This window comes from Corvus kubaryi, unplaced genomic scaffold (assembly GCF_017639235.1).
Source record: "Corvus kubaryi isolate FWS band 111438036 unplaced genomic scaffold, C.kubaryi_AGA036_p1.0 37393, whole genome shotgun sequence".
NCBI lineage: Eukaryota > Metazoa > Chordata > Aves > Passeriformes > Corvidae > Corvus > Corvus kubaryi.
Window position 1 is genome coordinate 233,144 of NW_024581132.1, and position 26,729 is coordinate 259,872.

The window sequence follows — 26,729 nt, forward strand, 5'->3', positions numbered from 1 at the left end:
CGCTCCCGCGCCGTGCCCGCGCTCCGCGGGGCGCCCCCTGGCGGCTCGGTGCGGGGAGGCGCGGGTCTGTCCCGCGTGCCTGAGGGGGTCGCTCGCGCCCGGGGTCCGTGAGGGCGGCCCGGGGGTGTCCAGGGACGGCGCGGGTGTCCGGCCCCGGTGTCCGGCTCTCGGGTGTCCAGCTCCGGTGCCCAGCACCTGCCCCACCCCGCGGTACCGCCCACAGTACCGCCCTCGGCCCCGCCCCAAGAGACCGGGGCTGCCGCGCAGGAGCCTCCCGCAGTCCCTCAGACCCCTCCCGACTCGCCCCCCCGAGGTACGTACGAGTTCGGTGCGTTTTGAGCCACAAACACACACACAAAAAAACCCCGCGTGGAGTCTCACTTGTGCTTCAAGAGGGCGTTTGTGTGAGGAGGCGGGAGGGAGCTGCCCGGAGCTGGGGAGGGCAGCGCCTTCCTCGGGTCCCCGGGATGCTGCTCCGTGGGAGGAATGCCGGAGTTGCTGCAGAACAGCATTTCCTCACGAAAAGGATACGTTTTTACTGTGTAAATGCTACTTTCGCTCCCCCGGGGCTCTGAGGGTGTTTAGGGGTGCTGCTGGAGGTGGGGGTGTGTTTTTTTTGCGTTAAGTTAAACAGTTGACGATGGAAATGTGCCAGACGGTTTTCCTCAGCTGAAGTCATCTCAGTGTTAAGCCTCGGTCGATGAATGGCGCTTTAAAGTTCGTGTTTGTTTTTATTTATGAAATTGACGCGTGTTTGTAGAAGATGTGGTGCTTCAGGTCAGTTTCAGGACTCGCACTGGCACCGCCTTGTTTGTGAAAGGTGTAGGAGTGCGGATGACTTTATCTGTGTTTAAACGGTGTAAAAATCTGCGTTTCTTTTGGTTTTTCACTTTAGTTGGGAAATGCGGTGCCTAATAATTGAGCGTCTCATCTGGGTTTGGAGTCGCTGTTAGAAGTGGCTGTTGTGTTTGGCGGAGTGGTGAAACTGCTCTGCTGGCCTAGGTGCGTTGGTTTAGACTTTATTTTTGAGTTAGCACTGCTATATTTTGCACATATATTTAAGAAATTGCGGGAAGCCACTGTTCATTCGCTTTATTTCACGTGCCTGGTTGTTGGCTGGGTCAGAGTCGGCTGCAACACTGAGCAGACACGCAGCTGAAAGGTGTTCGAGCTGAGGGGATGGTCACGGGTGGTTTGAGTATCTGCTGCCCCTGTGTGTTCTGAAGTTGCTGGGCGGATCAAGAAATCAGTTGTGCCTGGCAGATTTGCGAATGCGGAACCACAAAAACGCCCCCCACCCCTTTTTCTCCTGCGTAGGAAAGCAGTAGAACTTTGAATAGCCACAGAACTTTGGATCCCCTCTGGAATTTAAGCCCTGCTGTTGACCGCAAAAGAAATTTGAGGAGCAGTTTTGGACCAAATAGAGTTAACTCACCTGAAGCTGCTGTTTAACCAGGACATTGTTCCCCTGACTGTTTGCAGCTGAGCCTCCAGCCTGCTTCCCCTGACTGCCCACAGCTGAGCCTCGCACTGAAGGCCTTTGAGTTTGAAGTTCTTGGTGATGAGCTGGTTGCCATGCGAATGAATAAATACAAAAGCAGCTGTAGCCTATTAAAACAATTAATTTCCTCTGTAGGATCCAGACAATAGGGGTGATTGCCTGCTGCATTTCAGGTGTGCCTTGTACGTGCCGTAAGTGTGGATCTGTGTGGAGGCGTACGAGAGCCAGGCACCGAAACCCATCGGAGCTGCCCCACTTAAGAGTTTATGAAAACCCACCTGAAGTGACTGTGTTGGCAGCGGATCGCAGCGGGACTGCTGGAGCAGCAATGTTTTCCTTGGTTCTCAGTGCAGCCTGGAGGATGGCCACGGTAACCTCTTCCAGGGGAAATACAGAGGTAGTCACTGCCAGAAGGACAGAATCACGCGATGTCCCAGGCATTATCGGCCTCTTCAGCCCTGTTACAGAAAACCTCTTTGGAATGATTGATGTCACTTACCTTTTGTAAGTAATGGTATTTTAGGTTATCACCTTTCAGGCAAATATGTTACACTTGAAACGGCAGAAGGCATTCTGAGCCTTGACATGATGTGACATAATGACTTTCGGTGCTGTTTCTAAAAAGGGGAAGAAAATCTGCTTCCATGTCTGTCACGTGCGTGACTGTGCCAACCTGGGTCCCTGCCATGGGGAACGAGGTTTAATTCTAGGCTAGCTTCCTTTTATCAAAGCTCAGAAGAAATGCTATTAAGTAGCACCTGAGAAAACTCTCAGCAGACAGGCCGTGTGACAAACAGATGTTGGTGGGTCACTTAGGTTTTTCCCCCTTAATAGCAAAAATCTCGGGTAACAGCTTTTTGGGGAAGAAAGAGATGTGTGAAAAAACACACGAACACGAGGGAGTGTTTAAGTCTTGCATCCCAAATTTACTAATACGATTGAGGATTTGAAAATCTACGTGAATTTTTGTAGTGTTAGAACACAAATATCTGGAACTGAAGCACCAATACCAAGTTAGGATGTGGATGATGAAGTTTTATTGAGGCCTGATCCTGGGAACCCTCTTATATGGGGCTCATTTTTCTGTTCTAGCAGGCCGAATTCACAGTCAGTCATTTTCCCTGTGGAGTTTCTTCAACTTGTGCAAAATTAAACTGTTTTCATAGGGAAATATCAAATCTTGCTTTGACACTCTGCAATGAGAAGAATGAGGTTATAGCCCATGCTGCCTTTCTGGACTATCCAAATTGGAATATCACTGATCAGGCTGAATGGGAACCCTTCCTGCGTGAAAACTACACCAACAATAAGTGCACTGTAAGTAAATGGTGTGATTCTAGTTGAGTTTTCGTTTAAGGCTCAGGTGTAAAAAATACACGTGGGCATCTCTAACCTATTTTCGGTAGGTTTGAGGCATTCAGGACGCAGAAACCCTCGTGCTGACACGGGTATCTTAGTCCTGCAGTGAGCTTGTTTGGTGCTGTGCTGCTCTTTGCTTTGCCTACTGGCAACTTTCACACGGGCTCCTTGGGCAAGCTTGTGAATTTCTGGTAGGATTTACGGACTACAAGCAGGCCCTTACAAGTTTAGGACTCACGTGCTCCCCCATTACTGAGTCCAGCTGGGAGCTAGATCGTGTGATTGTTGAGAAAATACAGAAAATGTTAACCCCAAGCACTCAGAAGGTGGGCAGCACGTTCCGTAATAACTGCGGCACTGCCAACACCTTATCTCTGTGCATTTGTTCACCAGTTCTCCGGGGTCTTCTGAGATGTTAAGCAATGGCTGGGAGGTGAACTGACAGAAACAGCAGTTGTGTTTGGAAATGTGTGCTCTTAAAAGAGACACAGTCATTACAACCAAAGGGAGTGTGCAGAAAGGACCTGTGAATTCTTTGTAATGGACTTTCTTTGTCCTTTGAGTGGCACTTTGTAGGCAGGCACAGCCACCTCATTCAGGGTACAGCTGCAGCTGCTCCGGGGGTTCTGCTGTGCTGTGACCTCCCTCGGGCTGTCTGCTCCACGGGATCCGGTGGCTCCACGGGATCTGATGCAGCAAAGCTACAGCTGACTGCGGGGTGCAGGGGCCTACAGAGAAAAGACAAGAAAAATAAGTTATTAGTCAGAATCAGTAGTGAAAAATACCTTGAAACAGACAGGCAGCAGAGCTCTTATTTTTCTAGAATGGGGTTTATTTGCTAAAGTAGGTGTAGAAGATTCAGTGTTTTATGCTTCTGCATCGGGAGAAGCTCTAAACATTTTCTGGGTATAACTTGATGAGATGTCATTGGTAAACTGCAGGTTAAATCCATGCAGGTGTGCTTTTCAAAACTGAGGTCATCTGAACATGGGATTTCTGTGAAGTCTAGTTGACCTGTCTTTTTTTCTAGAGCACAGAAATAATTTCAGGGTCTGAAGTAAGAGTTTAGACTTGTGCAGAATGGAATTAGTGAAGATGCTTTACTGGATTGTCTGGTTACCAGCACTATTCAGAAAATGTTACAGTCCAGGTCTGGTTTACTTGGTGTCCTCCTGAACCTCAAACAGTAAATTTTTGTTTTCATTTCTTCCCTTTGCTTTTAAAGAACAAGGGAAAAAGTAGCCGAATTTTTAGAAATGGCTTTAGATGTTTGTTACAGTAGCTTGTTGTCTTGGTAGCGGTCCATGTGCTGCAGCCTCTATTGAAATCATTCTTGCTCTTAAATTGCTGAAGTTTATTGGTGACTCTAGCTATGCATTTTAATTGAATATTATACTATTCAGAGGACCTCAGGTTTTTCCATTTAAAATATTTTTGGTAGAAGTATTTTTATCTACAGGCAAACCTTCATTGACCCAGCACTTGTAATTAAGGTGCCAGGGAACAGCTGAATTAATAGCCCTTGCCATTCCAGCACAGGGGTTTTCCAGGTTCACTGGAGATGCACAAGATAAAGGTGTCTGTTAGTCTGCCCTGTTTCTGCCTGTTGTTTGTGTGTCTCATGATGTCATCTTAAAATTCGTAATTTTTCTTACTACCTTTAAAGAAAAAGCACTTTAGGATCATGAGAAGTATGTGTGCTTTTGGTTTGAGGGGTTTTTTTAACCTAAAAAGAATGTCTTTGTCAGACACATGTTAAATGTTAAATAATGTTAATAAATGAATGTTGTTAGTCGAGAATTAATACTATTTAATATGAAATGAACAGTGTGTATTGCAGTCAAACTACAGTAAACGGAGTACAAAGAAAAAATGTTGCAGAAGCACAAAATGATATAAAGCACCTTAATCACATAACTTTATCAACACATGCTTTGAAGTCACTTACATATACGTAGCTGCTCCTTGAATGCAGATCATGTATATTGGAAATGTATATGCATACTAATGCTTGGGCTGAGGTAATAAACATGAGCTGCGTGCATTCCTCGTTTCGTAGCCTTTGAACACGCTGTTCGTGCATCTCTTTGTGGCAAAGGAAGAATACGCGGCTGAATGTTCCCAAGAAATCGTTAGGTGAGTTCCTGTGTAGCCTTGTGTAGTGAGGCACGTGCCTTCTTCTGCTGTCAAGTCAAGTTTGTCAAGTCAAGCTGTCTCCTCCAGATACCATGTCAGAGGTCTGCCAACAGAGGCCTGGTATCTTTGATATTTCACCACTGTGGAACTGCTATAAAAAAAGGATGTTTGAAATGTAAAGATTGGGAAATTTGAAAGAAATAATGTTGGAAAAAACCCAGTAAAAATTACCCAGATGAATTTCACGTGGTATTGTTTGTCAGAAATGTTTTAATTTTTGAGCCATGTGGACTAAAGAAGGAAGATTAGAGACACTGGAGAAAAACATTTATATATTAAAAAAACTAGCTGCTGTCTGTCATTGATGGGTGTAATGATGAAAGACTGAGTATGTTTGTTATTTGTCCAGGAGAGCTTTTATCTTACTACCAGAACTGCAATTTATACTTCTCTTTATACCACCTGCGGAGAAGTTAGGTAAGAATTTAATACTGTTTTATTCTTGAAATGAGAGCAATTGCAAATCTAATTAATATGCACTGTGAGCTCCTTGTGGTGTTCTCTTTGTAATACTGGGAACAGTTATCAGTTTCTAAACATGTGGAAAACATAATCTAGAAGTATCCTCTTGTGAGGATCCCTTGTGCAAGAGGTATCTGTGGTTCCATGCTTGCTCCAGCAGCTGTTCAGCAGTCTGTCCATTCCCTGCAAACTTGAAATTTGCCAGAAACAGGACATCAAAAAGGAGTAAAGATCTCAAAAATCAATTCCTACAAGTTTTGTGATGATTTCTGGTTGAATAGAGACAAGAGATTTGAAATTGGCACTTTCTCTTACTTAGCCAAGCCAGTACAGATTGGAAGAGGACACTTTGGTGAGGCTCAGAGGGGCTGCTGTGGACATGGAAGGAAACTTGGGTTATTTTGTTTAGAATGAGGTACAAAGAAAATACACGTGTTAATCAGAGAGCAGCATGTCACTTGGAATTTTAGTCCTGAGTTCAGACTAATAAACCAAGCATGCACTTAATGGAGCTGAGAAGCGTGGTGGAACTTTTCTGATTAGCCAGCTTCTAGGCATCTTGGTTCCAGGTCATACTAAAAGGCTGTAGTGGTGTGTCAGCTACAGAAAAGAGGGCTTGAATGAAGGGTTTTGTAAAACCCACCCTGGCAACAAACATCAGCTTTCCCTCAGTGCTGACAGAGATTCTCCAGAGGCATAGAGAATTGGCTTTACTATTTTTATAGGGATTGGATTTTACCAATTTCTGACTGCTTTGAAGCTTATTCAGGTTTGGAATGCTGGATTAGTTAGATGACTTGGGTGACCATTCTGCCATGTTTATACTGCTGTCGTTTCAGCCTCATTGCCTAACTTAACAGATTTGGAGCATCTTGCTATCTGTGGTTTAAGTTTGAAACTCCATTTTCCTCAGACAGTTTTGCTGTTAATTTAAAGCTCGCATAATGAAGGTTCTCCGTTGCCCCCGGCAGGTTTTTGTCATTCAGAGCTAGGCATGGGGAATGTCTTTGAAAGGATGACGCCTGTTCCAGGCTCACCGATGGAGAGACGCTTCACCTTGCTGGCATGCCTCAGGCATCGGTGTCACCCACAGCTGTACGTGCGCCAGGCAAGGTAATGCAGCTCCTCGTTCCTGCTTCCCTGAGCACATCTGTCTGGGGGAAACTGAAGCATTTTCCTTTCTTAATTTGCAGCATCAGTATCTTGGTTTGACTGCTCTGGTTTTCTGTGATAACCAGACTAGGTAGTTCTAGGATTATGCTTGTTTTGTTCTATTTCATCACAAGATCAATTGTATTTTTTTGAAAAGTAGTGAAATGTGTAGAAAGACTGTTTTTTGTCAGTGATGTTTTTTCTGTGATCTGCTGGCTGAATTAGAGCACTGCGTATTTTAGGGAATGCATGTGGTTTCCAGGTTTCTTAGAGCCTCTTCCAACTTGTTTTTAGTTTTCTTACTGTTTCGTGCTGAACAGTCAAACAAAACTTGAATAGGAAGGCCTGTTACCTAAAAGAGGTAAATAAGACCAGAGAATCCCTAGTTCCAGTAGTCTTTCAGACATGAAAAGTAATTTTCTTTTGTACAGTTTTTCCTGTGGAAGTGCTCCTTACCTTGGCTTTGGCTGTGTTTTGGGGGAGCAGCCTCCTTGGCCTTGCTGAGGGAGCTGAAGAAAATAATGGAGTAACACATTTCTCCTTCCGTTGTGTTACCCTTTTTGATGGCCCCAGTTTGGAGCAAAGATTTGATATGCCCACACAGTGTGCCTTTAGCAGAGCTTTGCTCTTGCTGTGGGGTCCCAGTTGTAAATGTCATTAAAAACGTGAGACAATTATTTTCTCCTTTCCCCTCAGCACAGCTGCCTGCAGTGCGTGAGGCAGACGTGCATTTCCCTGCAGCTTGTCTGTTCTCTCTACCTGTGTAGTGACTGTTGCCACTCTTGGTTTTTCCTGCCACGTGTGTTCTGCCTGTGCCAGTGTTGTGTCCAGGACACGAGAAATGCCAGGTTTCTGACCCAGGGGTCTGGTGATTTTCCTGTTGTTGTTGCTGTGGAGATGCTTCCCTATAGTGTGGTTGAAATAGAACTTGTATCCATCAAATTTTGGGTTACTTGTCCTCTTCACAGAGGGAAGACTGCAGGTAGGGTAATGTTTTATGAAGCAGTAATTTGATTTAACTCTGATTTATTCTGGAATTGGTTTTGCATGTAGTAAATATAAGTGTTGCTTTGTGGCTAGGTAGCAGAGTTGTGATTAAATTAGCATTTCTGATGCCTGCTGGAGTGGAAGTTTAGGGAGCAGCACGTTCCTTGGACACTCTATCAAATGATAGGGGTGTGGGCGGGTCTGTACTGACCGGTGCTCGCAGATGGTGATGCCACGTTGAGTGTGTCTGATGTCTCTGCCTGGTAAAACCACACTTGTTTGTTTATGGGCTGATTCATGCTGCCGGCCTGGGCTGGATTCTGACAGAAGCCTGTCTCTGAGAGGTGTTTTATTGCACATATTGAATTTTACCAAATGGCTCTGAAGCAAGTCTGCAGCTTGTGCTCCTCCTGTTGCTTGACTTTTGAGCATTTCAAGAAAAAGGCCAGAGGCCTGACCTTTGCCCCTTCACATCCTCCTGCTGTAGCTCCAGATATTTCAATATGTTAAAAAGCACTTTCATACTAACTCAGTGTACAATTGTTAGGCTGTTTGAGTGTTTCTTTTGACTCATCTACCACCTATCAACAAGCGGTAGACTTTTATACAGAGAAGATATCAGTGTAGGTGAGTTAATGCCTAAAGATTTAAAGCTTTTCCATATGTCTTGGTTCTAACTATAATACTTTTTTCAGTTTAGACTATAATTTTTTTTTTTTTTGATGGCCATTGGATATTGTCAATAGAAATATTTTTTTGCATGACTGGAAATATCACTTGGGCCATAGCAATATTCCTGATAAGAGCTACCATCTTGTCCGGGATTTCTGTAGTTTGTTATGAAAAATAAAAATTGCTTTAGTTTTGTTATTATTAGAAAATTAACTGGGGAACTGGTTTTCCTCTGAAATTACACAGTTATGATATAAAATTCCTACTTCAGTGTTGTCCGTCAGTAGATGACAGGTAAGGCTAATTTCTGTTTGCAGAAGGAGCGTTGCCTTTCCCTTTCCTCTGCATTCACCTCTGTGCTTTGCTGGCATCCATAGTAACGGTCAGCAGAGCCCTTAGAGACTCCTCTGTGGACGTTGTCCCCAGCCACCTGCCTAGCAACATGTTCTGGGGCAGTGAGAGGAGATTAGGGTAATCTCTCTTCCCTCTTCCTGTACTTACAGAGGGGGAACAGCAGCTGTAAATTGATACTTTGCTTAACCATCCATTTTGAAGTTACTCTCTGTCTGGCCTCTCTAATGTGAGATGTCAGCAGTGTGCTAGAATGCAGCCTGCTAAGCTTTGATGTTTAAGGTTCTTGCTGGTATCTTGTCTAGATCCTGTCATTCTTGGGTTTGTACCCTGTAGGTAAGAGTCCAATTTGCAGCTCTGTGCTCGTGCTCACAGTAGAGGAGTTTCGTGGCATTTTTATATTGGAAAGCTGCTGGGATTTGGAGGGTTTCTTTACTATTTTAAAGACTGTAGTACTGGTGAAAGATACTAGAAAGAGAACAAAAAAGTTGAAATGGTTGTGTTCCTACAGTGTAGTGTGCATGGAGGTAGATGAATGGGCGTGAGTCCCATTGGCTGTCACAGGGTCAGTCTCCAGGAGTTGCCATCTGCACCTTTGTGTGTGGCCTTGTCCTGCGTCCCACGGAGCAGAATGACGTAGGGCACTCGGAGCACTTGGCACAAGGTTCTGTTTGGAGGAGGTGTGTGTCTATTATCCACCCCATGAAATAACTGCATTCAATTAGGATACAGTCTCACTCTGTTACCCCTCTTAGTTTGGTTTGTTTGAGGTTTGATAGCTCATTAGCAGATTTGCTATACTAATTAATTGTGTTGAGGTGGTGACGTTCTGATAATAGAAAACCTCACTGCGGCTTTTCCCTTGGGATACTTCCTGTGAAGGAGATAAGGGTGACCATTTTGGTTTGAGAGATAAAGAATGAGTTACTTAAGTTTTTACAGAGTTTTCATTGTTCCCGGAGCCTCATTTTAGTTGAGGGGAAAAAAAAAGCAGGAACAAGGTCAGGATCCAAGGGGTCCCTAGCCTTGATTACAAAGGTGGTCTTATCCAGAGGTCAGGTCCATTCTGGTGTGCAGGAGCAGCAAAACCATCCAGAGACCCCCTGACTCCCTCTCCTGTGCTGGAGTCAGGCAGTGCTTGGGAGCTTGGACAATGTTGGATACCATGAGAAACAGAACCTCTTTTGCCCAGCTGTGTTATTTTTAAGGCTCCTTCCAAATCCAGAAACACGTAAAGAGTGGCACTGAGAATCTGTTTATTGTTTCTGGATTCCTGCCTGTGTGGAACAATGATCTACAACTTACAGATATTGCACACAGGCACTTCCCTACCTGAGCAGTGGGGTCCTGGAGCAAAACAGGGTTTCCCCAAAACCCAGGGAAGCTCTGAAGTTCTTGGTTCTCCCTGCAGCAGCAAGGTTTGTGCATCCCCAATGATCGAGGGAAGCCTGGATAGTTGTTCCTGGATGCCTGCCTGCAGCAGCAGGTTTGCGCATCCCTGACGAGCGAGGGTCGTGCCGCAGGCTGGTCCCGGTTCCCGTGCAGGGGCGGCTTGTGCATCATCCCAAGTGAGCGAAGCAGCCGCTGCCCGTTCCCGGCGGGGCCGCCAGGTGGCGGCAGAGACCGCGCGGGGCTCCGCCGGCTCCGCTGTCGCCGCGCGTGGCCCCGGGGCCGGGACGGGCTCGCCGGGACGGGCTCGCCGGGACGGTCCAGCGCGAGCGTGCCCGGGGTGTCGGTGTGATAGCCGAGGTACCCGCCTGCTCCCGGCCTGAAGCAGGGAGGGCTTCCCCTGCAGTTTGTTGCAGTTGTTCCTTATGGCAGCCCGACACAGCGCCAGTTTCCTCTCTGCTGCTTTTGGTTGTACCACTTAATTCCGGCATTTTACCCAAGAGATAAATACAAGTGGCTTCATGTTATTGACAGCAGTTGAGTGTTAGAGCTGGTTTGCCACCAGCCTTTGCGCCATGGTCACAGCGTGTGTGACTAATGAATTCTACCACTGCTCTGGTAAAAGTGCTGGATTTTCTTGTTCAGAGTTACATTCATCCTGGGTAGGAATAGCAGTCTAATGGCAAAGAGTCTCTGCTGCCTGTTTAAATAAAAATCCGTGTAGTCTGGGACCTGTACGAGTGCTCCACCACACTCATAAGGAGACTGAGGCAGGAGAATTTTGAACTGGGATTCCCTTATATTTTGTTAAGGAAAGTGAAGCATCTCCACTGGGCAGTACAGATTTTGGTGGGTTCTGCTGACTTTTGGGATTGGTTGCCTCTCTGCTGCTGAGACTCTCACTTTAGTGTGCACTGGCGGTGTGTCCTAGGTGAAGTGATTTGTGGGTGCAGGCTTTGGAATGAATATTTGTGATATTTTTCCATATGTTAATGGAGTAGAACGGAAGTATCAGCACCTATTAATGGCAGAGCCTCAGGACATTACCTGATCTCTCTTTTGTAGGATGGAAGATTATGATGATCTCATGCTAATCTGGACACCTCAAAGTGAGACTCTGAAGGAAACCTACGGTGAATATCTCCTTGTCGATCTCATAGAACGTGAAGGTGAAGAAAATCAGGCAGCTGTTTGTGAGGTCAGTCTGCCATGAGCTCTGGTTCAGTCTGATCGTAGCATTAGAGATGTCCTGTGTGACAGCTCACTCTAGCTCGGGGAATAAAATCAGCAGCCCACCTGTGGAAGGCAGAATTCATGGTCCGTACCCACAAAGTGCCCTTCTCGATGTACTTTGTGTCTGTCCTCAGGAGCGATGTTTCCAGTTCAGAATGAAGCAGCAATTCCCAGTTCTTGTGCAGATGTTTTTCAAGGAATTTGGACGGACCACGTTGAAGAAGCCATGTTGTCATTTCAGACGTTTGCATTTCAGATGACCTGTTTTCATTCCCGATGAAAGCTCATATTGCATATGAAAATGAGCAGCCAGTAATCCTTTCACAGTTTAAAGTGCTGTAGATAATTTTTCTTTCTCTTGGCTCAAACAGATTTTTGCTGAAATGAAGACAAACCCAGGAATCAATTTAAATAAGAAAGGAGTGGTAATAGTTATCCTGCTGAAAATTCCTGTTAAGATTTTCATGTGTTAGTAATTGTGCATGGTAGTGCAAGCTGATAGGCAATATAGCCTCCTTAATTCCTGAAGTCTGCTTTTTGTGGCAAATGGTTTTGTAAAATTGCAACATGTAATCACTGCCATTGGGAGCCAAATGAGAAACAATGCACCATTAGTGTAATGGCACATTGCAGAGGGCCATTGCTATAAATAATACATTTCAGTGGCACATTCAGAGCTCCATGTGAGACCACCGAAAGGTGTTTCTGGCCCCCAGTTTATCCGGGCAGCCGCTGCCACGGCAGATTGGGAAGGCACCTCCACGCAAACCACGATGGATGCCAATTTTCCCTGCGGAGAACGAAGCTGGCAGCCTCTTTTTGCACATATGGTAGATGGATTGGTTAATCAGCCTCTGCTGAGCCTTGGGCCTGAAATTACATAGCAGCCAGGCAACTGCGCACCCCAGCTTTGTTGGTTACGCAAACAAACAATCACTTGTTGTTTGAGGGCAGAAAAATTAAACGTCACACTTCTAAAAGCCTTTATTGAAGTGCCGATGGCCTGATAAAACAGCTGTACAAATCCAGCCTTTGAGTTTTCTTTAGGTTTATAAAGGCTTTCATTGTGTATTGAGGAGGAAAGAAAATGTGTTTTGATAATGTGTTTCACCAGAAAGTTGCATACAGTACTAAAAATTAAAGAGCTTCTTTCTTCTAGAGTTGTTTCAGGTGAAAGCCAGAAGCTCTCCAGCATGCCAGTTCTCCCTGGTCCCAGTGTGTTGTCTTGCTGAGGACTGCAGCTTGCTGGGAGCTCCAGCAGCAGTCAGGCATCCAGAGTACCGTGGGTGCCAGCATTGCAGGGATCCCATCGCTCCCATGTTTGCCAGGGCATTTGGTTTTTAAGGCTAGCTCTTGGATTTTTTCAGAACACAGAAATATATTTGGGGCTTATAAGTGCTGCAAACAATACATACTGCATTAGGTACTCCTTATATAATACATAATTGATTTCTTGAGTTGTTAATTTCTTAGGAGAGTAAAATACACTTTTCAGTTTGAGCCCGATTTAGGTGCAGATCAGTGTCCAGTAATGAGTGAACCATTACAGCTAGCTGAATGCAGGTTCTACTTCAGCTGCACTCTAAAGAAAATGATGCAGTTTTGGAAGTATGTTTTTTTTATTTGCTGTTACAAATATTTTACTGAAACACCAGGTCATTATTTGGCCCATATATAGAGCTAGTATTCCTGCAAGTCATAGCTAAAAAGGAATTAGAACATCTACTGCAGAGGTCCTAATACACGTGTTACAAGCTAAAAATTAAAAAGGATCTTTAGCTTCTGCTGAAATAGTTCCTTTATACTTTTCTGTAATGCACAGTCAGAGATGGAACATAAAAGTTGATGTTTCAGAAGTTTTTTGTTCAGTTTTTTTTGTCCTGACCTAGAATGACAGGTTCGTGTGACTTGGCTTTTATCTTCCAGGTTGGTGGCACTGCAGTAGGATTTATGAGCTTATGTTCTCACGTGGACGTTTCCTTGTTTCAAGAGTGTTTTGACTTAGGGCCTTTCCATGGACTCTGTAAACCACATCCTGAGGATATTCTCAAAGTGCCACGGAAGCCGAGTGTTCAAGGAGGTATCTGTATTCTAAAGTGCTAAATAGATTAAAGGTGTGTTTGTGTCTAGCTTCTGAGTAGGTTCTGCAGGAGGTTGGAAAAGGATATATAGGTTTACTAGCAAGAAAACACAAGTTTAACGTACCTGTTTTTGACGCAGGATGTCTGGTGTTTTTTAATTGAGGAGAGGAATTTTGATAGCCCCGGTCTCTGACTCAGAAGCAATTGTTGTTTGTGGGGAGCTGGCCTGTGCCAGCTGTGGGATAAATGTAGGCTTCGAGTTTCAGAAAGCTGTAGCATGGGGTGTACTGTCTATCAGATATAGCTGTGCTGCTAAATGAAGATGTGATTGTAAAGTCTGGTGGTGAGGGGGGCTCTGTCAGTAGCTGAGCAGCTGGTTAACTGTGCCTGTTATGGTGTCCTGTTGACTCATGTCATCTTTCTTCCTTGTGGTTCAGCTTCTGCTCTCTTTGCTTATTGTTTGCAGTCTCCTGGGTTACAAGATTTTGGGAGATCAGGGACTGTCTCTTTATTCCACTTTTATATTGGACATGATACTGCAACACATGTACAAGCTGCCTTCCTGCAAGTGATAAAAACCAGTAGCACAAATATGTCACCTGTTTGTAGAACAGAAGTGTCACGTAAATGATTTACAGTTGTCTTTATTTTTCAGTGTCAAAGGGCTTTTTGTGCAGAAGGGCAACATTTTGCTATCTACTAATTATCAGTAATGGAATAAAACCCCTCCACCATTAGGTTGTTATGTATCTGCTTTTCTGAACACAAAGCAGCAGGCAAAAAAGGCAACCGGGGAGCTGCAGGGCTGTCACCAGCTGGTACATCGAAGCTGGCAGTCACAGAACAGAAAAGGGAGAGGAACAGGTCTCATAGCTGCTCCTGTGGACTTCCCCTCCCCTGCAAGGAAGCATCTTGCACGGAGGAGACGGAGGAAGCTGCCTGTCTCCTGTTTGATCCTGTGCTCCTGCTGCTCCAGGAGCATTAGTTTGGAAGAGGTGACAGACATGGGTAGGAGGATGAACAAGACTGAGGAGGGAGAGAGATCACTGAGGAGCCGGAGCCCAGTCCTGGGCTGTCTGCTCTGGGTGACCCTGCTCGAGCAGGGGCTTGGGCAAGGTGACCTCCAGGGCTCCCTCTCAGCCTTACCTGTCCCGGGGCTGGTTCTGGTTCTGGTGTCCCCTTTCCTTCTCCGGGGACTGCAAGGTGTAGGCCCATGTTTTGTGGCAAATTGTGAGCTGCTGAGCTTTTCAGTGAGTATGTGGTTACAGGTTTTAACAATACAGCTGTTAGATGTTTTTTATCATTTAGGAAATCTATGGGACTTGTTCTATATGTTAAAACTTAGCATGAGCAGCTGTTCTGTTCAGTTTCCTGAGAATCTGGCATTTGAGGGCTTTTCAGAAATGTTTTAAGCAGCATGGTTAGCAGTCCTGTGAATTTCTCCCTCTTCTTTTCTCTCTTAATTTAAAAACTTTATTGGTTTTGATGGTAGCTGCAGTCCTGTGGGTTGCCTTCAGGTAAGACATATTAAAGTAGTAGTGTCCCTTTATTTGGCATGACAAAGCCAGCTCTGGGGAAAAAATAATTATTTGTAGACTTTCAGGTAGTTTGAGTGCAAATCATTAATGATCTTGGACACATGAGGAGAAACTTGAGTATCATAAGCTGAGAGCCTGACTCTGGTGCTATTCCTAGAGAGAGCCACTAGAAACCTAATAGCAAGATTGTCTGTTCACTGCTCAGGAACATTAATTCCGTTATCACTGAATAGTAATTAAAACTATTGTTGTAGTGTTGCACATTTTAGAACAGAAGAGTTGCATCCCAGTAGTCCATTGTTAAGCCTTTCCAACACAAGGGCCAGGCTGTATCCTTGAAATCTGTTGTGGTGTTAGTCCCATATAGTTTGCCTTTGTGGATATTGCAAAGCCATGCCCGTTCCAAGAAGGCTGCTTTAGTGACTGCATTGAAAACTTGCTGCTGGTTGGTGCCCTGCTGTGAGGACAGTGCAGGTTCAGTGACCTGACATCCATAGAAGATCTGGGCTTGGCTTTATTGAATCTGAAGGCTGGAAATTTTAAAATGCAAGCTGCGTTCCCTTGTAGAGTAATTTTATGTTCCTACATATGAAAAGGATATTTTTTCAAGCTCTTTAGCTTTTAAGTAGAGACCACAGGTTGACATTATTTTTCCTTTCAAAATGCAGTACTGAATAATAATGAAAGAGTATACAACAGTCTGTACTGATATGCCACTTAGGTTTCAGGGTAATTACAGTAATTTGGTTGTTACTCTATATGGTGTCATGAATTAGTTGCTAGAAAACATGATGCAGTGGGAATGATTCAAGGGCTTTTCATCAGGCCTCATGGTGAACTGGCTTCTTGATCCTGCTGACTGTACCTCAGCTAACAACCCAGCAATCACAGAATTATTTTAATTTTCTTAGTTTGTGGTCCTTACTTGATTTAGTGACAATATTGCAGTTCTTCCTATCGCTTGTGTACGGCATGTCTGTAAACAGCGATGCAGCCACGTCTGACAGGAGTGGATGGTGGAGCCATTGAGGATTTGTGTTTTAGTATAAAGTCAGAAACAACATATCAATATTTACATGACAACAAGAGACTTGTATTAATTAAGTTCTGACACCTGCAAGGCTGTTGGTAATGAGAAATGGAGCTGGTTAATCGAGATGACATTTGATCATTTCTGTGAAGGCTCACATCTGTGATACCCCCAGAGAACCCATGATTCCTACCCCCTGAATTTCCCCTTGCCCTGCATGTTGCATCTGCACTCTTTTATTGACAGAGAAACAGATTCTGAGATAAGATTTTTTTTTTTTCTAAATAGTTCTGGCTAAATTATTTTAAACCTTCGAGGTATTTTTAATAAAAGTGCCTGTTACTGTGTGAAGAAATGTGTCTGTCTGTGAAGGTAGCTTACGTGGGTGTCCCAAGGCAAACAGAGGGAGAAGGGATGAATGCTGTTGTTTTCTGAAGCTTATTTTTTATTCTTCTTGGAACTCAGAAACCTTGACTTCCTTATGTTACTGGATCTTCCAAATGCAAGGGTGTCCTTGCTTGATGTGTTTTCTTCAGCAGCAACACCTACACCTCAGAGTTTATTGTGTAAAATTTATAAAGGAATTAAAATCCCTGTTTCTTGTCCCTTATTGTACCAGTAAGAGTTCTGGTTTGACTAGGATTTAACCTGAATTTCAGTTCTTTTAGGAGAACTGATTTGAGAATGAAGAGCCCTTGCTTGTCCTTATGATCACCAGAAAGCAAGTTAGCAACACACATGGAGTTGAAGATACCAGACTCCTGTTCTTCAGTTCAGATAGGGTAAAAATTTGACATAGGAATTGCTCCCAAACTGTCTTGTTCAGGTCTTATTTTACAACCAATTCCCTGGATTTTTTTTTTGCTTTGAAATCAAGTAGTCTAATGAAGCTCTAGCCAAGTAACTATAGGAGGGTCTGTTTTGACCTGTGCTGGTTAAAATGAAATCTTTTGACAGAGGTAGCCTGGCCCGCTCCAGCTATCGTTGTGGTTCTGAGGGTTGAGCTCGCGTTACTAAACCTTATGCACTTTCTCTTCTTCTTTGCTCAGATAAAGGAGAAAGCAACCAAACAAGCCAAGAGCCAGAGCCTGTTTCTTCTCAAAACTTGGGAGATGTTCCTGGTGCAGATGCTGCTGTGCAGGTAATGCTGCTGTACCCAGCCGTGCTGATCCCTCTCCGAGCTGATATATGGAGCAAGGCTGGGAGAGATGAGGACAAGCAAATCCTGCTGAGTTCCCCTCCTGCCCCGTCCTCTGCTCTGGTCCTCACGTGCCTCTGCTGTGGGGCACAGGTCAGAAGCTGCTCTGGCTGGGGTCTTGGAGGGAGGGGGTCAGTGTTACTGGTCAGGGTGAGTTTGCCCATCCAGTTCCCCATGTGCAGCCATCAGGGAGGGAAGAAAGGGTCACTGAGAGGAGAGAAAGGATGGGGCTTAAATAATGAAAATACTTTGTGAAATGTTGCAAGTCATCCCTTGTCTGTTATTGTTGCAGAAGGGTGGAGCCGTGGCCGCTTCCCAGTCTGAACTGCTGGTAGGTGATGTCAGCACCACAGGCTCTGAAGGCTCAGCAGCACCTCTCCTGGAGACATCTGATGAGGACGGGGATTCGCATCCTGTGTACAGAGGAGCTTCAAATGCTTTCTGTATCCGTCTGTTTTGTATCGATGAGAAGTATGAAACAAGGTAAGTATAGAGGAATAGTCACTGCTTTCCCATTAATAACCATTTTCAAGGTTATGTTTTTAGGACAAATCAGAAAGTGACAGCACCTGCTGCAGATAGGTGGGATTTTTTCTGACCTCTTTCTTGTCTGCTTCTTTTACCTTCAGTAATAGTTTTTCAACCTCCACTTGCAACTTCCTATTTCTTGCAACTTTTACCTTCAGTAATAGTTTTTCAACCTCCACTTGCAACTTTCCTATTTGTGGGGGCAAAAAGTGAAGAATTCATTTTTGTTGGAAAAAATGTGTGTTGAGGTTGTGGAAAAAGGCTGCTTCTTCCTTCTATAAAGACACTCATTCTGAAGCTGGCTAGCTGCAAGAGGAGCTACATGTTACAGTAGTGGTTATCTCACTGCACGGGGAAATAAAGCTGTTCTTAGCTCTGCAGGGAAATGTTCCCATTCTAAACACTGTCTCCAACCACTGAGAAATTTTTCTGTTTTCTAGAATCCTCTGTGGTTGGGGGAGACAAAAGGTTTTTTAACATGATTGCTGCTGCTGACCTTGGACTCTTAGATCCTGGTGGATTAGAATAGGGCTGTAAATGGGGTTTAGCCTTTTTTTCTTCCAAAATTTCTCTCCACACTCAAAGAGCAAACCTATATTCAACCACATCAGCAGAAACTTTTCCAGGAACTTTTTGATCTGATGGTAGAAAGGAAGGTACAGAATAGATGAAGCAGCTGACCACACCCAGGATCTTCCATGCTTTCAAATCCATGTCATGTCTGCAGACACCAGGCATTAGGAGTTAAGGATGTGATAGATGAGTTCAACATCTGTAATAGCATTTGAAAAAACATGTATCTACTTGTAGTAGTAGTAGTCATCGGTGAGTAACAACTTCTTAACTCCCCTGGCATAGAGGAAGTGTAAGGGTAAACTTCACTGAGAAGAAAAATCAGAATTCCTGGAAAACTGGTTCTATTTGTTGAGCTGTTTCTTGATTAAGGAGCACACCTACTCAAGGGGATCGAACACCAAATCTGCTGCAAATGCAAATATCCAAAGTTACCAAAGCAAAGACACAGTCTTTTGGGTACTATTTCCCAAGTGATATATACCCAGTAATATAGCTCAAGTTTGTTAAGAACTAGTTTAATTAGTGAAATGCAGTGCTAGAAGTCTGCGTTGTACTTAGAAGCATTGATCGACTGATGTATGATAAGAACAATTGCGCTGCAGAGAGACTGTTCCAGAACAGTTAATTGATGGCCAGTCTGGTGTAAAAATTCAAGCAAGGTAATTACTGCAGAATAAGATGGCTTTATTTTAAAATGTTAGTGAGGCTTGCTCTGGAATGACTCCATTATACTGAAACAGCAATTCGGAGCTGTGGTGGAGACCTGTGTCAGGAAATAATCTCACTGTAGGCTTCTCGAGTTCTCTGCTCATAGTTTCCTGCTTGGGATAAGGATCTGTCCCTTTTTTGCCCCCGTCTGATGCTCTGTGCTTTGTATCTACGTCTGTTTCTGTTCAAGACATTTCTCACTGCATTTATCATTCAATGCTGTGGTCCCAGTCTTTTTTACCTGGAGACATCTGTGGAGCAGTGTGGATTCCAAGATGGGTATCTGGAGAAGATAGCATTCCTGTCTGAAGACTTTTCCTGAGATTACCTCATGTAGAGCTGAGGACTCTGTCGATCTTGGTGTTTTCAAACATTTTGCTTGGATGCTTCTCTGGCTTGCCTTTGCTTGATCCACCTGCCTGTAAAAGAAATATTAGCAAAGCAAATACATGTAAAGGAGGGCACGAGGTGATGCTGACTGCAGCCTGGAATCTTGTCCTGAGGGAGTTTCTGCTGGCCTTGCACAGCACGGACCCAGAAATAGTAGTGTGATTGAAGTGTGGGTGTGATTGCATCTTAGCCCTGAGGGAAGTTTGCTCCTCGGGAATTGTTACCCAGTGAAGCTGCTAAGTGTTGCCATCTCCTAAATCCAGAGCTGTTATGTGACTTGTTAGTGCATTGAGAGTGAAATGTGAAGGAACTGAACTGCTGGCTGGCTTATCTGCTGATCTTTTCTAAGCCCCCAGAAAAATCTCCCACCTCAAGTCTTGTGGTCCTTGCTGCCAACAAGGCCCTGGATACCACAGAGAAAACTACATTGCAATGGCATTTTCCTTTCCCCTGGTTAGCTGTTCTGTTAACTAGTCTTAATTATGTATTGAATAGGTGAACATATTGTACCCCAATCCTGATCTGTACTTGCAGCTTTAAGTTTACATCTGAGTGTGGATATTGCAATTAGAAATTATTTCTCTTTTATGTAATATTATTAAAGAGGTAATTAAAGGGAGCTTAATTACAGTTCTGAAAGGAGGAGGGGATTTATCAGTATTTATAGGTGAGTTATATCTGTATTGAATTTCTTCAAAAGACACATCTTGTGTGGTGGAAAAATGTTTTATGAAGTTTCAGCATAACTGGATTTTGAGCTCTTTGATATCCTTACACATGGGAGAAACAGCAGGGCTTTGGTGAGATTTCTCAAGTCTTTTTAAACTGAAATGTCACAATTTGCTGTCAGCGTGGAAGAGATTGGGATAGCTCTAAGTCAGTGGGAGAGAAGTGGAAAGAAGTGTTGTAAAACAATTCTAAGTATTGATGTTCCTGTTAGTCTGTCAGAGCACATCGAGCAGGTTTTCCTGAGTGGAAAGTCACAGAGCTCAGTCACAGGTGCTGGCTGAAAATACTGTGGAGCATAGCAACAACTGAATTAATATTTGCTGTATACTAATGCTGCTGTGACAGTCCAGGAATGGCTTCTGAAGAGGTTGGAGTCAACAACATGAGAGCCAACGTTTTGTTTGTTCCTACCCTCCGCCCTTTTAGTGAGGAGCCTCGTGTACTACATCAAACATTCTGGTTATTCCTGTTAATAATGATGCTTTAAGCTCTAGAAGTCAGAAATCGCTGTGCAGCATGCCACATCAGCAGTTGATTACTGATGATCTATCGGGGTCATCTGATCGGCTGTGAACGAATGTTCCTGCAACTGCAGGGATGTCAATATCCCAGTGCATCAGAGCAGTCTGGTATGTGCTTTATTTACCAATATTTGCTCTTGGTTGCAGGTCACTGGATTTTTTGCACTATGCTTTCAGTGTTTTCCCGGTGAGTATAGTGGAAGTTGGAGTGTTTTTGTGTGGTGTGCGGTGGGACAGCAGTGCAGCTGGCAGCCAGGGGTTTTGGGTCTGCTGCTCCAGGGAGTCTGTGCCCCACACAAGTGTGCTGGACCTGGTTGCCCTGGGCCGAGCTACTCACCTCCTTGGCTGCTTCTGGACTTCATGGAATGCATATCTCTGTTTATCCTAGAATCCTGGAATGGTTTGGGTTGGAAAGGAACTTAAAGATCATCCAGTTCCACCCCTTCCATAGGCAGCATACCTTCCACTATCCCAGGTTCCTCCAAGCCTTGTCCAACCCGGCCTTGGATGCTTCCGGTGATAGAACAGCCACAGCTTCTCGGGGCAACCAGTGCCAGGGCCTCCCCACCCTCACAGGAAAGAACTTTTTCTTACTGTCCAATCTAAACCTACTCTCTGTCAGTGTGAAGGCATTTCCCTGGCACTACATGCTCTTGTAAACAGTCTATCTAGTTCATGTTCCATCGGGTCTTCTCTGAGATGCAGATTTAGAAAAGAAATGCTTCAAACTCTTTTCAAATCATGTATAGATCCAGAATGTACCTAAATTAAAAGCCAAATCAGGAAAAAAAAATGTAAGGAGGTGGATTTAAATCCTATAAAACAGTGGTATTAAGGAGATTCATAGTATTTGCCTGTAGACTGAACAGTGGTACTCTGGATTCACGGTGCAGTAGCTATCTCCTGCTAATTCTCCATGTGATTGCTCTATCTGAGGTAACCAAGTCCACTTTCTGAGAATTCTTAATGCACACCAGAGTCTTGTAGCAAGTAACTGCATGGCAGTGTGCCTTAGAGTCAGGCCCTGGGTACCAGAGACACAGACTTGGCCCTAAGAACAGCACACTCAAAAACACTGCTTACCACCAAAGAAAGTTCCTAGAGAGAGTGGACCCAGAAAATGCTTCAAATTTATGCCATTTATCCATCCAGCAACGTCAGCCTTTGAAACAAAATGTCACTATGGAATCACCAGATTAGTAAGGAAAGTTCACCCCGTAGTTTGCCTAAAGCAAAGCCATTTCTGAGCTGTTGGTTCCTTGGTGCTGCCCAGGCAGAGCAATGCTTGGCTGTGTGCAGCGTAAGCCCCGCATTCAGGGCTGTCTGTCCCCTCCAAGGGCTTTGGGTAAAGCTTAGAGATCACCTTTATGGCCTGCCAATCTCTTTCAGGACAGAGACTTGTGTGTCATCCTGGTGCCGCATCGTGTCCCGGCGTTCCCCCTGATCCAGAGCTTTGTTCGGGCTGTCCCTTGCTGCACTTCCAGGCTGGGCCGGGAGCTGTACGTGTTCCACCGGGCGGGATTGCTCACGTGAGTCGTTCCTCGGGACAGCACTGCTGTGCTCCGGGCTGCTGTGGGACCCAGCTGCCAGTGTTTGTGTGGAGTGTCCTCTCAGTAAAACCCAAGCGCAGCGAGAGCATTCATTTGGGATTTGTATGTACAGTACTAAGGTAGGGCACGTGGACATCGGTGCAGACAAGCAGCTCCAAGTTGCCTGGTTGTGGGCCAAGGCCAGCAGACAAACATGGTGCTGTGTTTGGCCTTGGGGATGTGGGTCAGGTTGTGTGACACTGACACCTGATAGCCTGGTGTAACTTAATTCTTGGAAATATGCTGTAGCTTTCTTAAGAGAACTGTTGTCATGTGTTTCTGGGATGTACAGATCACAGCAGTAACATTGTTGAGTATCTGTAATACATGCTTTCTCTTTTACTTTTGATGTTGAATCATTTATTTCATGCCTTCAGTTTCTGTGATGCTCTGAACACTCTGTAGGCTGAGATATCACTGAACTAGGACACCAAACCTTTCTTGCTGTGTCTTCTGTTACGTGGAATGAATTTTCCAAAGCTTTGCTTGTATAGCAAGCCTATTCTGGCCCGAAGACCAAGCTTAAATTGTGGCATAGTTAGAGATTCTTTTTTTTGGTTTTGATCTTAATGTAGCTAACTAAAACCACTGTGTGGTTTTAGCAAAATACTTCTAGGTTTAGTTGCATATTAATCACCTTTGGTGGTACACAAATAGTTCATGCAGGAACTGGCCAGCTGCTCTTGGACCTAGGCAGAAGCTTTTTACCCTGGGATGAAACTGTGCTTCTGGGTCCTGAATAAGAGTCTAGCTGGCTGGAGAGAGAGCCACTGGAGTAATTCCTGGTAATCTCAGGCCCAGCTGCTCAGTAATCCACCAATAGCGTTGGAAGTCATATGTCCTCTTGTGATTCTGGGCAAAATTCAAGTTGTTATCAAGGCTTTTTAAAAAAAAGTTACTATTCTGATTACATTGTGCAAATTCCAATTGACACCAGCCCTTCCATGAAAACAAAATTGGGTCATCGGTAGCATTTGCCAAATCCCCCTGCAGCTTTGCAGGATAGTAAGGAAAAATAGCTGCTCACTGAGGTTCAGGATCAGAAAAGCTTTAGGAGAAGCCAGAGTAAGCTTTTGGGAAGTTTCTGCAGAACAAAACCCACAGGGTGCAGCGGCAGATACTCTTTGGAAATAACCAAAATCTGTGAAAGATCAATACATTGTACTTGCACCTATGGCTTTCAAAAGCATGCAAGTGAAAAGGAAGTCACAGAAAATGGACTAAAAGAAAAACAGGGTAAGAAGAGGGGAGTATGGAGACTTGAAAGGGCAAAGTCAGAAGAGGCACAGGCACAAAATGAGCTCCTGATTAGTACGGGCAGTAAAAGGAATAAGAAAAAGTGTTAAGTACACAAAAAGCAAGAGTGCAGCAAACGGAGCTGTGAGTCTGCTACTTAACAGTGAAGGAGAAAAAAATAGATAAGGCATAGGCTGAGGTGCTTAATGGATACTTTCCCTCAATTTTCACTGAAAAGCATAATAATAATAATAATAGTGTCCTTGTCTCTGAGCAGTCAAAGGACTTGAGGATCTAGAATGAGTTAATTCATTGCTGGGAGAGAAATGAGTACAGACGTTGGTTAGTCCTTCCCGTATTCCATACTCACGGTGGAGCTGGTGCATCTGCCTATTAAAAAAAAGAAACGCAGTTTCAACTTTTCACATGTTCTGGTTTTGTCATGTTTGAGATGCAGTTCCCTGTAGGCACAGCTGCCTTCTCTGGGGCATGGGTGGGGGCAAAGCTGGGCTGGGGAGCGGCGAGAGAATGGCACACTGGGGCTGCAGAGGGAACCACGTTGCTGGGCCTGCTGGCCGTTGTCCTCAGCACTTGTTGGCTCTTGGAATTTACACTGGAAATGCATGAAAAGCTGTGGAAGTTCAGGATTAGTTTGTAATTTAGTAACCAAATGTATGCTTTTGAGCGCTGAAAAATGGTCAGTGGATTGAACTGTGAAATTTTTCATAACATACCAGAATCTTGGTAAATTTTTAGGGGTTTTAGGGTACTAGTGCTATTCATTAAATCCATATTCCACAAAATTCCTCTCAGTGTGACTGAAGCTGAAGAACAGTACATCCACCTTTAAATTGAAAGTGAGAAGAACAGGAATAAAACAACTTATACTACGTGAATTGCAAGTTTTCATCCGTGGGTGAAAGGACTTACTTCTTGGAACTGAAGCTGTAGTTCAGCTTCTTGAACAGCACTCCACAAGTGTTTGTTACACGAGCTGTGTGTAACCAGGAAGGGGTTGCTGCCTTTGACAGACTTTGGGAGAGCTCCTCAGCTGCTGTAGACTGTCACTGTGAGGTGAATTTTCTTCCTAATTAGTAGGTGGGAAGATGTTTGCTGGCAGTCTGTAAGTGAGCCGAGTGCCAGGTCACTGCTGTCTGTAGGTGCGATGTTCCGTGCGTGGCACAGGCAGTTTGATACCACGTCACTGCTGTGTGATTGCTAACTGGCACTCCACACTTAGCAGAGGCACTGCAGTCATGTAGGTTTATCCTCACGTGTTACTGTTTGAAGCATCAAAGCCTAAAACAAAAATTGGTAATCTGTTCCTGGAGAAATTGATGTTCCTGCTTTACTTTATACCATGACACTTGTCTCAGTTTTATTTTTTCTCTCTCCTTTTCTCACTTTTTCTTGTCTTTCCCTGTTTTTATCTTGCTTTTTTCCCCATGTGCTGCAGTGTGCAGCTACAGGTTCCATGTTCATTTTAGGGTTCTTTGCCTCCCTTTATTGCTGACTTTTACTCACTGGAAGACAGGTGATACCTGTAGTTACAGATTGGGCTGAGTGTTTAATAGCAGATAAAGCAGGACTCTGGAGTTGTCTCAAGTAAATAATCTGATCTTTTCTATTACCATGCAATAAGTTAATATCTGCCTTTGGAACAAGAGTCATTTGGCAATCAGTTACAGCTTCTGAAAGATGTGGTTGGTACTCGTGAAGGATGTGTTGTCTTAAGCCTGGCAGTTGTTTTCATTTTGTCACAGAGTCAACTTTCTTTTTTTATTTTTGTCCTTTTTTAGGTCATTTAACGTAAGAAAAGCAACAATCGATGACCTACAGGGTGTCAAAATGCTCGTTGAAACTCTTAGCTTGGATGAAGAGATATGGAATGACTCAAAGATATTCACTGAGGCTCGTAAAGATCCGGTGAGTATTTGTTGCAGATATGTGTTCAGTTCTGTCCTAAGATCAGGACTTAACACAGGACTGAAGTGGTGGCTGAGCGTGTAGCACTCCTGCAGCAGCTGTATCCAAACGGAAACTTCAGTGAGGAAAGGTCTGTGTGGTCCAGAGTCCAGCAACACCTGGCTCAAACGGGGCCCTCGTGGGGAGCGGACTGGCTAAACCGGGATAGTGCCTGGGAGGTGCGCTGGGAGGAAGGTGTTTTAACTGGGACTCTGTGGTGAAATACACAGTTACCATTAAAAAGAGATTCTGCTGAATTGGAAATACGTGTCTGTTGCCTTTGCCTTGCAGGATGGGATGCCAGTACGGGCTTTTGTAGCAGAAGTTTTGGATCAAATCGTTGGTGTTTCTGTCACTAGGGATGAAATGGTAAATTCTGTTTGTGTTCCATGAGCTTTGTGGTGCTTGGTCTTCACACTAAAGGCTGAGTTTTGTGCTTGAAAAGATGATCAGGTAATGGAAAAGGCTGCCCAGAGAAGTGGTGGAGTCACCATCCCTGGAGATATTTAAAAGACATGTCTTTTAGGGACATGGTTTTGCAGTGGATTTTCTTGTATGTGTGCCTAACAAAGCGTCTGTGAAAATGCTGCTTCTAGAAGCTCCCTTCTCTCCAGCCTGTGTCCACTGTATTACTTCTCTTTTTGTAGATAATGATTGACACACAGATAAAAAAAATTATCCTGTTATTTTCAATAAGCTGCTGCTGTGTCCTGAAAGTTTTCCTCCTGCACTGTTTTGGTGCTTTAGCACAAAGCCATTCTGCCTCTAAATACGTGCTTAATCACCTATTTACCTTCTGCTTTCCAAGTCAATGAGCAGCTTTGCCACAAGTCCTTCAAAGAGCAGTAATTCTCCTTCTAGATTTGCTTTCGTAACTTTTTTCTCCAACAGTAGGTTCTGAAAGATTGTGAATCATGCACTTGAAAGCAAAGAAAAGCCTATTCTCTGATGGAGTAATAGAAGACATTGCACATTATTATTGAAAAGTAAACATTCTCCAAGTCTTACTTTTGTGGTATTCTGCTAGGACCGAAAAGGTGGATTTTAGGTTGTTCAGCAGTTCTAATGCTTAGTTTTTACAATAGAAGAGTCACTCCTGTTTCCAAGAGTAATTCTCTTGATTATATTAAGAGCTAAGAGGATAGACTGAGTGAATAAATGTGCAAAAATATCAGGTTATCACTTCAACAGGGAACACTTGTCAGAGGGCATTTCTACACAGCTCTGCTCTGTAGAATTCCCTTTCTCAGCTGGAGTTTGGTGAGAGGGACAGCCTGGGCTTCCGTGCCTTGAACTCAGAAAAACAGGTGGGGTTTTTTTTCCCCTCCATGGATATCT

The 26,729-nt window shown here is 44.2% G+C and overlaps 1 protein-coding gene across 9 annotated transcripts in view; it reads left to right on the forward strand.

The window, feature by feature from the left end:
- Window positions 1–90: 90 nt before the first annotated feature.
- Window positions 91–26,729, forward strand: part of CFAP61 (cilia and flagella associated protein 61) — a 99,464-nt gene continuing 72,825 nt past the window's right edge. For 7 of the 9 annotated variants that reach the window (XR_006017836.1, XR_006017838.1, XR_006017837.1 and 4 more), the window contains exons 1-14: window positions 92–313; window positions 1,637–2,005; window positions 2,668–2,818; window positions 4,920–4,996; window positions 5,406–5,473; window positions 6,490–6,631; window positions 11,135–11,267; window positions 13,229–13,382; window positions 17,001–17,092; window positions 17,442–17,632; window positions 20,749–20,788; window positions 21,991–22,130; window positions 25,226–25,352; window positions 25,683–25,760. Coding sequence is in view for 2 of the 9 variants with exons in the window: in XM_042038912.1 (XP_041894846.1) it covers window positions 1,830–2,005; window positions 2,668–2,818; window positions 4,920–4,996; window positions 5,406–5,473; window positions 6,490–6,631; window positions 11,135–11,267; window positions 13,229–13,382; window positions 17,001–17,092; window positions 17,442–17,632; window positions 20,749–20,788; window positions 21,991–22,130; window positions 25,226–25,352; window positions 25,683–25,760 (1,569 nt within the window). In the remaining 7 variants the exon portion in view is untranslated. Of the gene's footprint in view, window positions 314–1,636; window positions 2,006–2,667; window positions 2,819–4,919; window positions 4,997–5,405; window positions 5,474–6,489; window positions 6,632–11,134; window positions 11,268–13,228; window positions 13,383–17,000; window positions 17,093–17,441; window positions 17,633–20,748; window positions 20,789–21,990; window positions 22,131–25,225; window positions 25,353–25,682; window positions 25,761–26,729 lie in introns of all 9 variants that reach the window. The other 2 variants (XR_006017842.1, XM_042038914.1) reach the window with 1 other exon arrangement.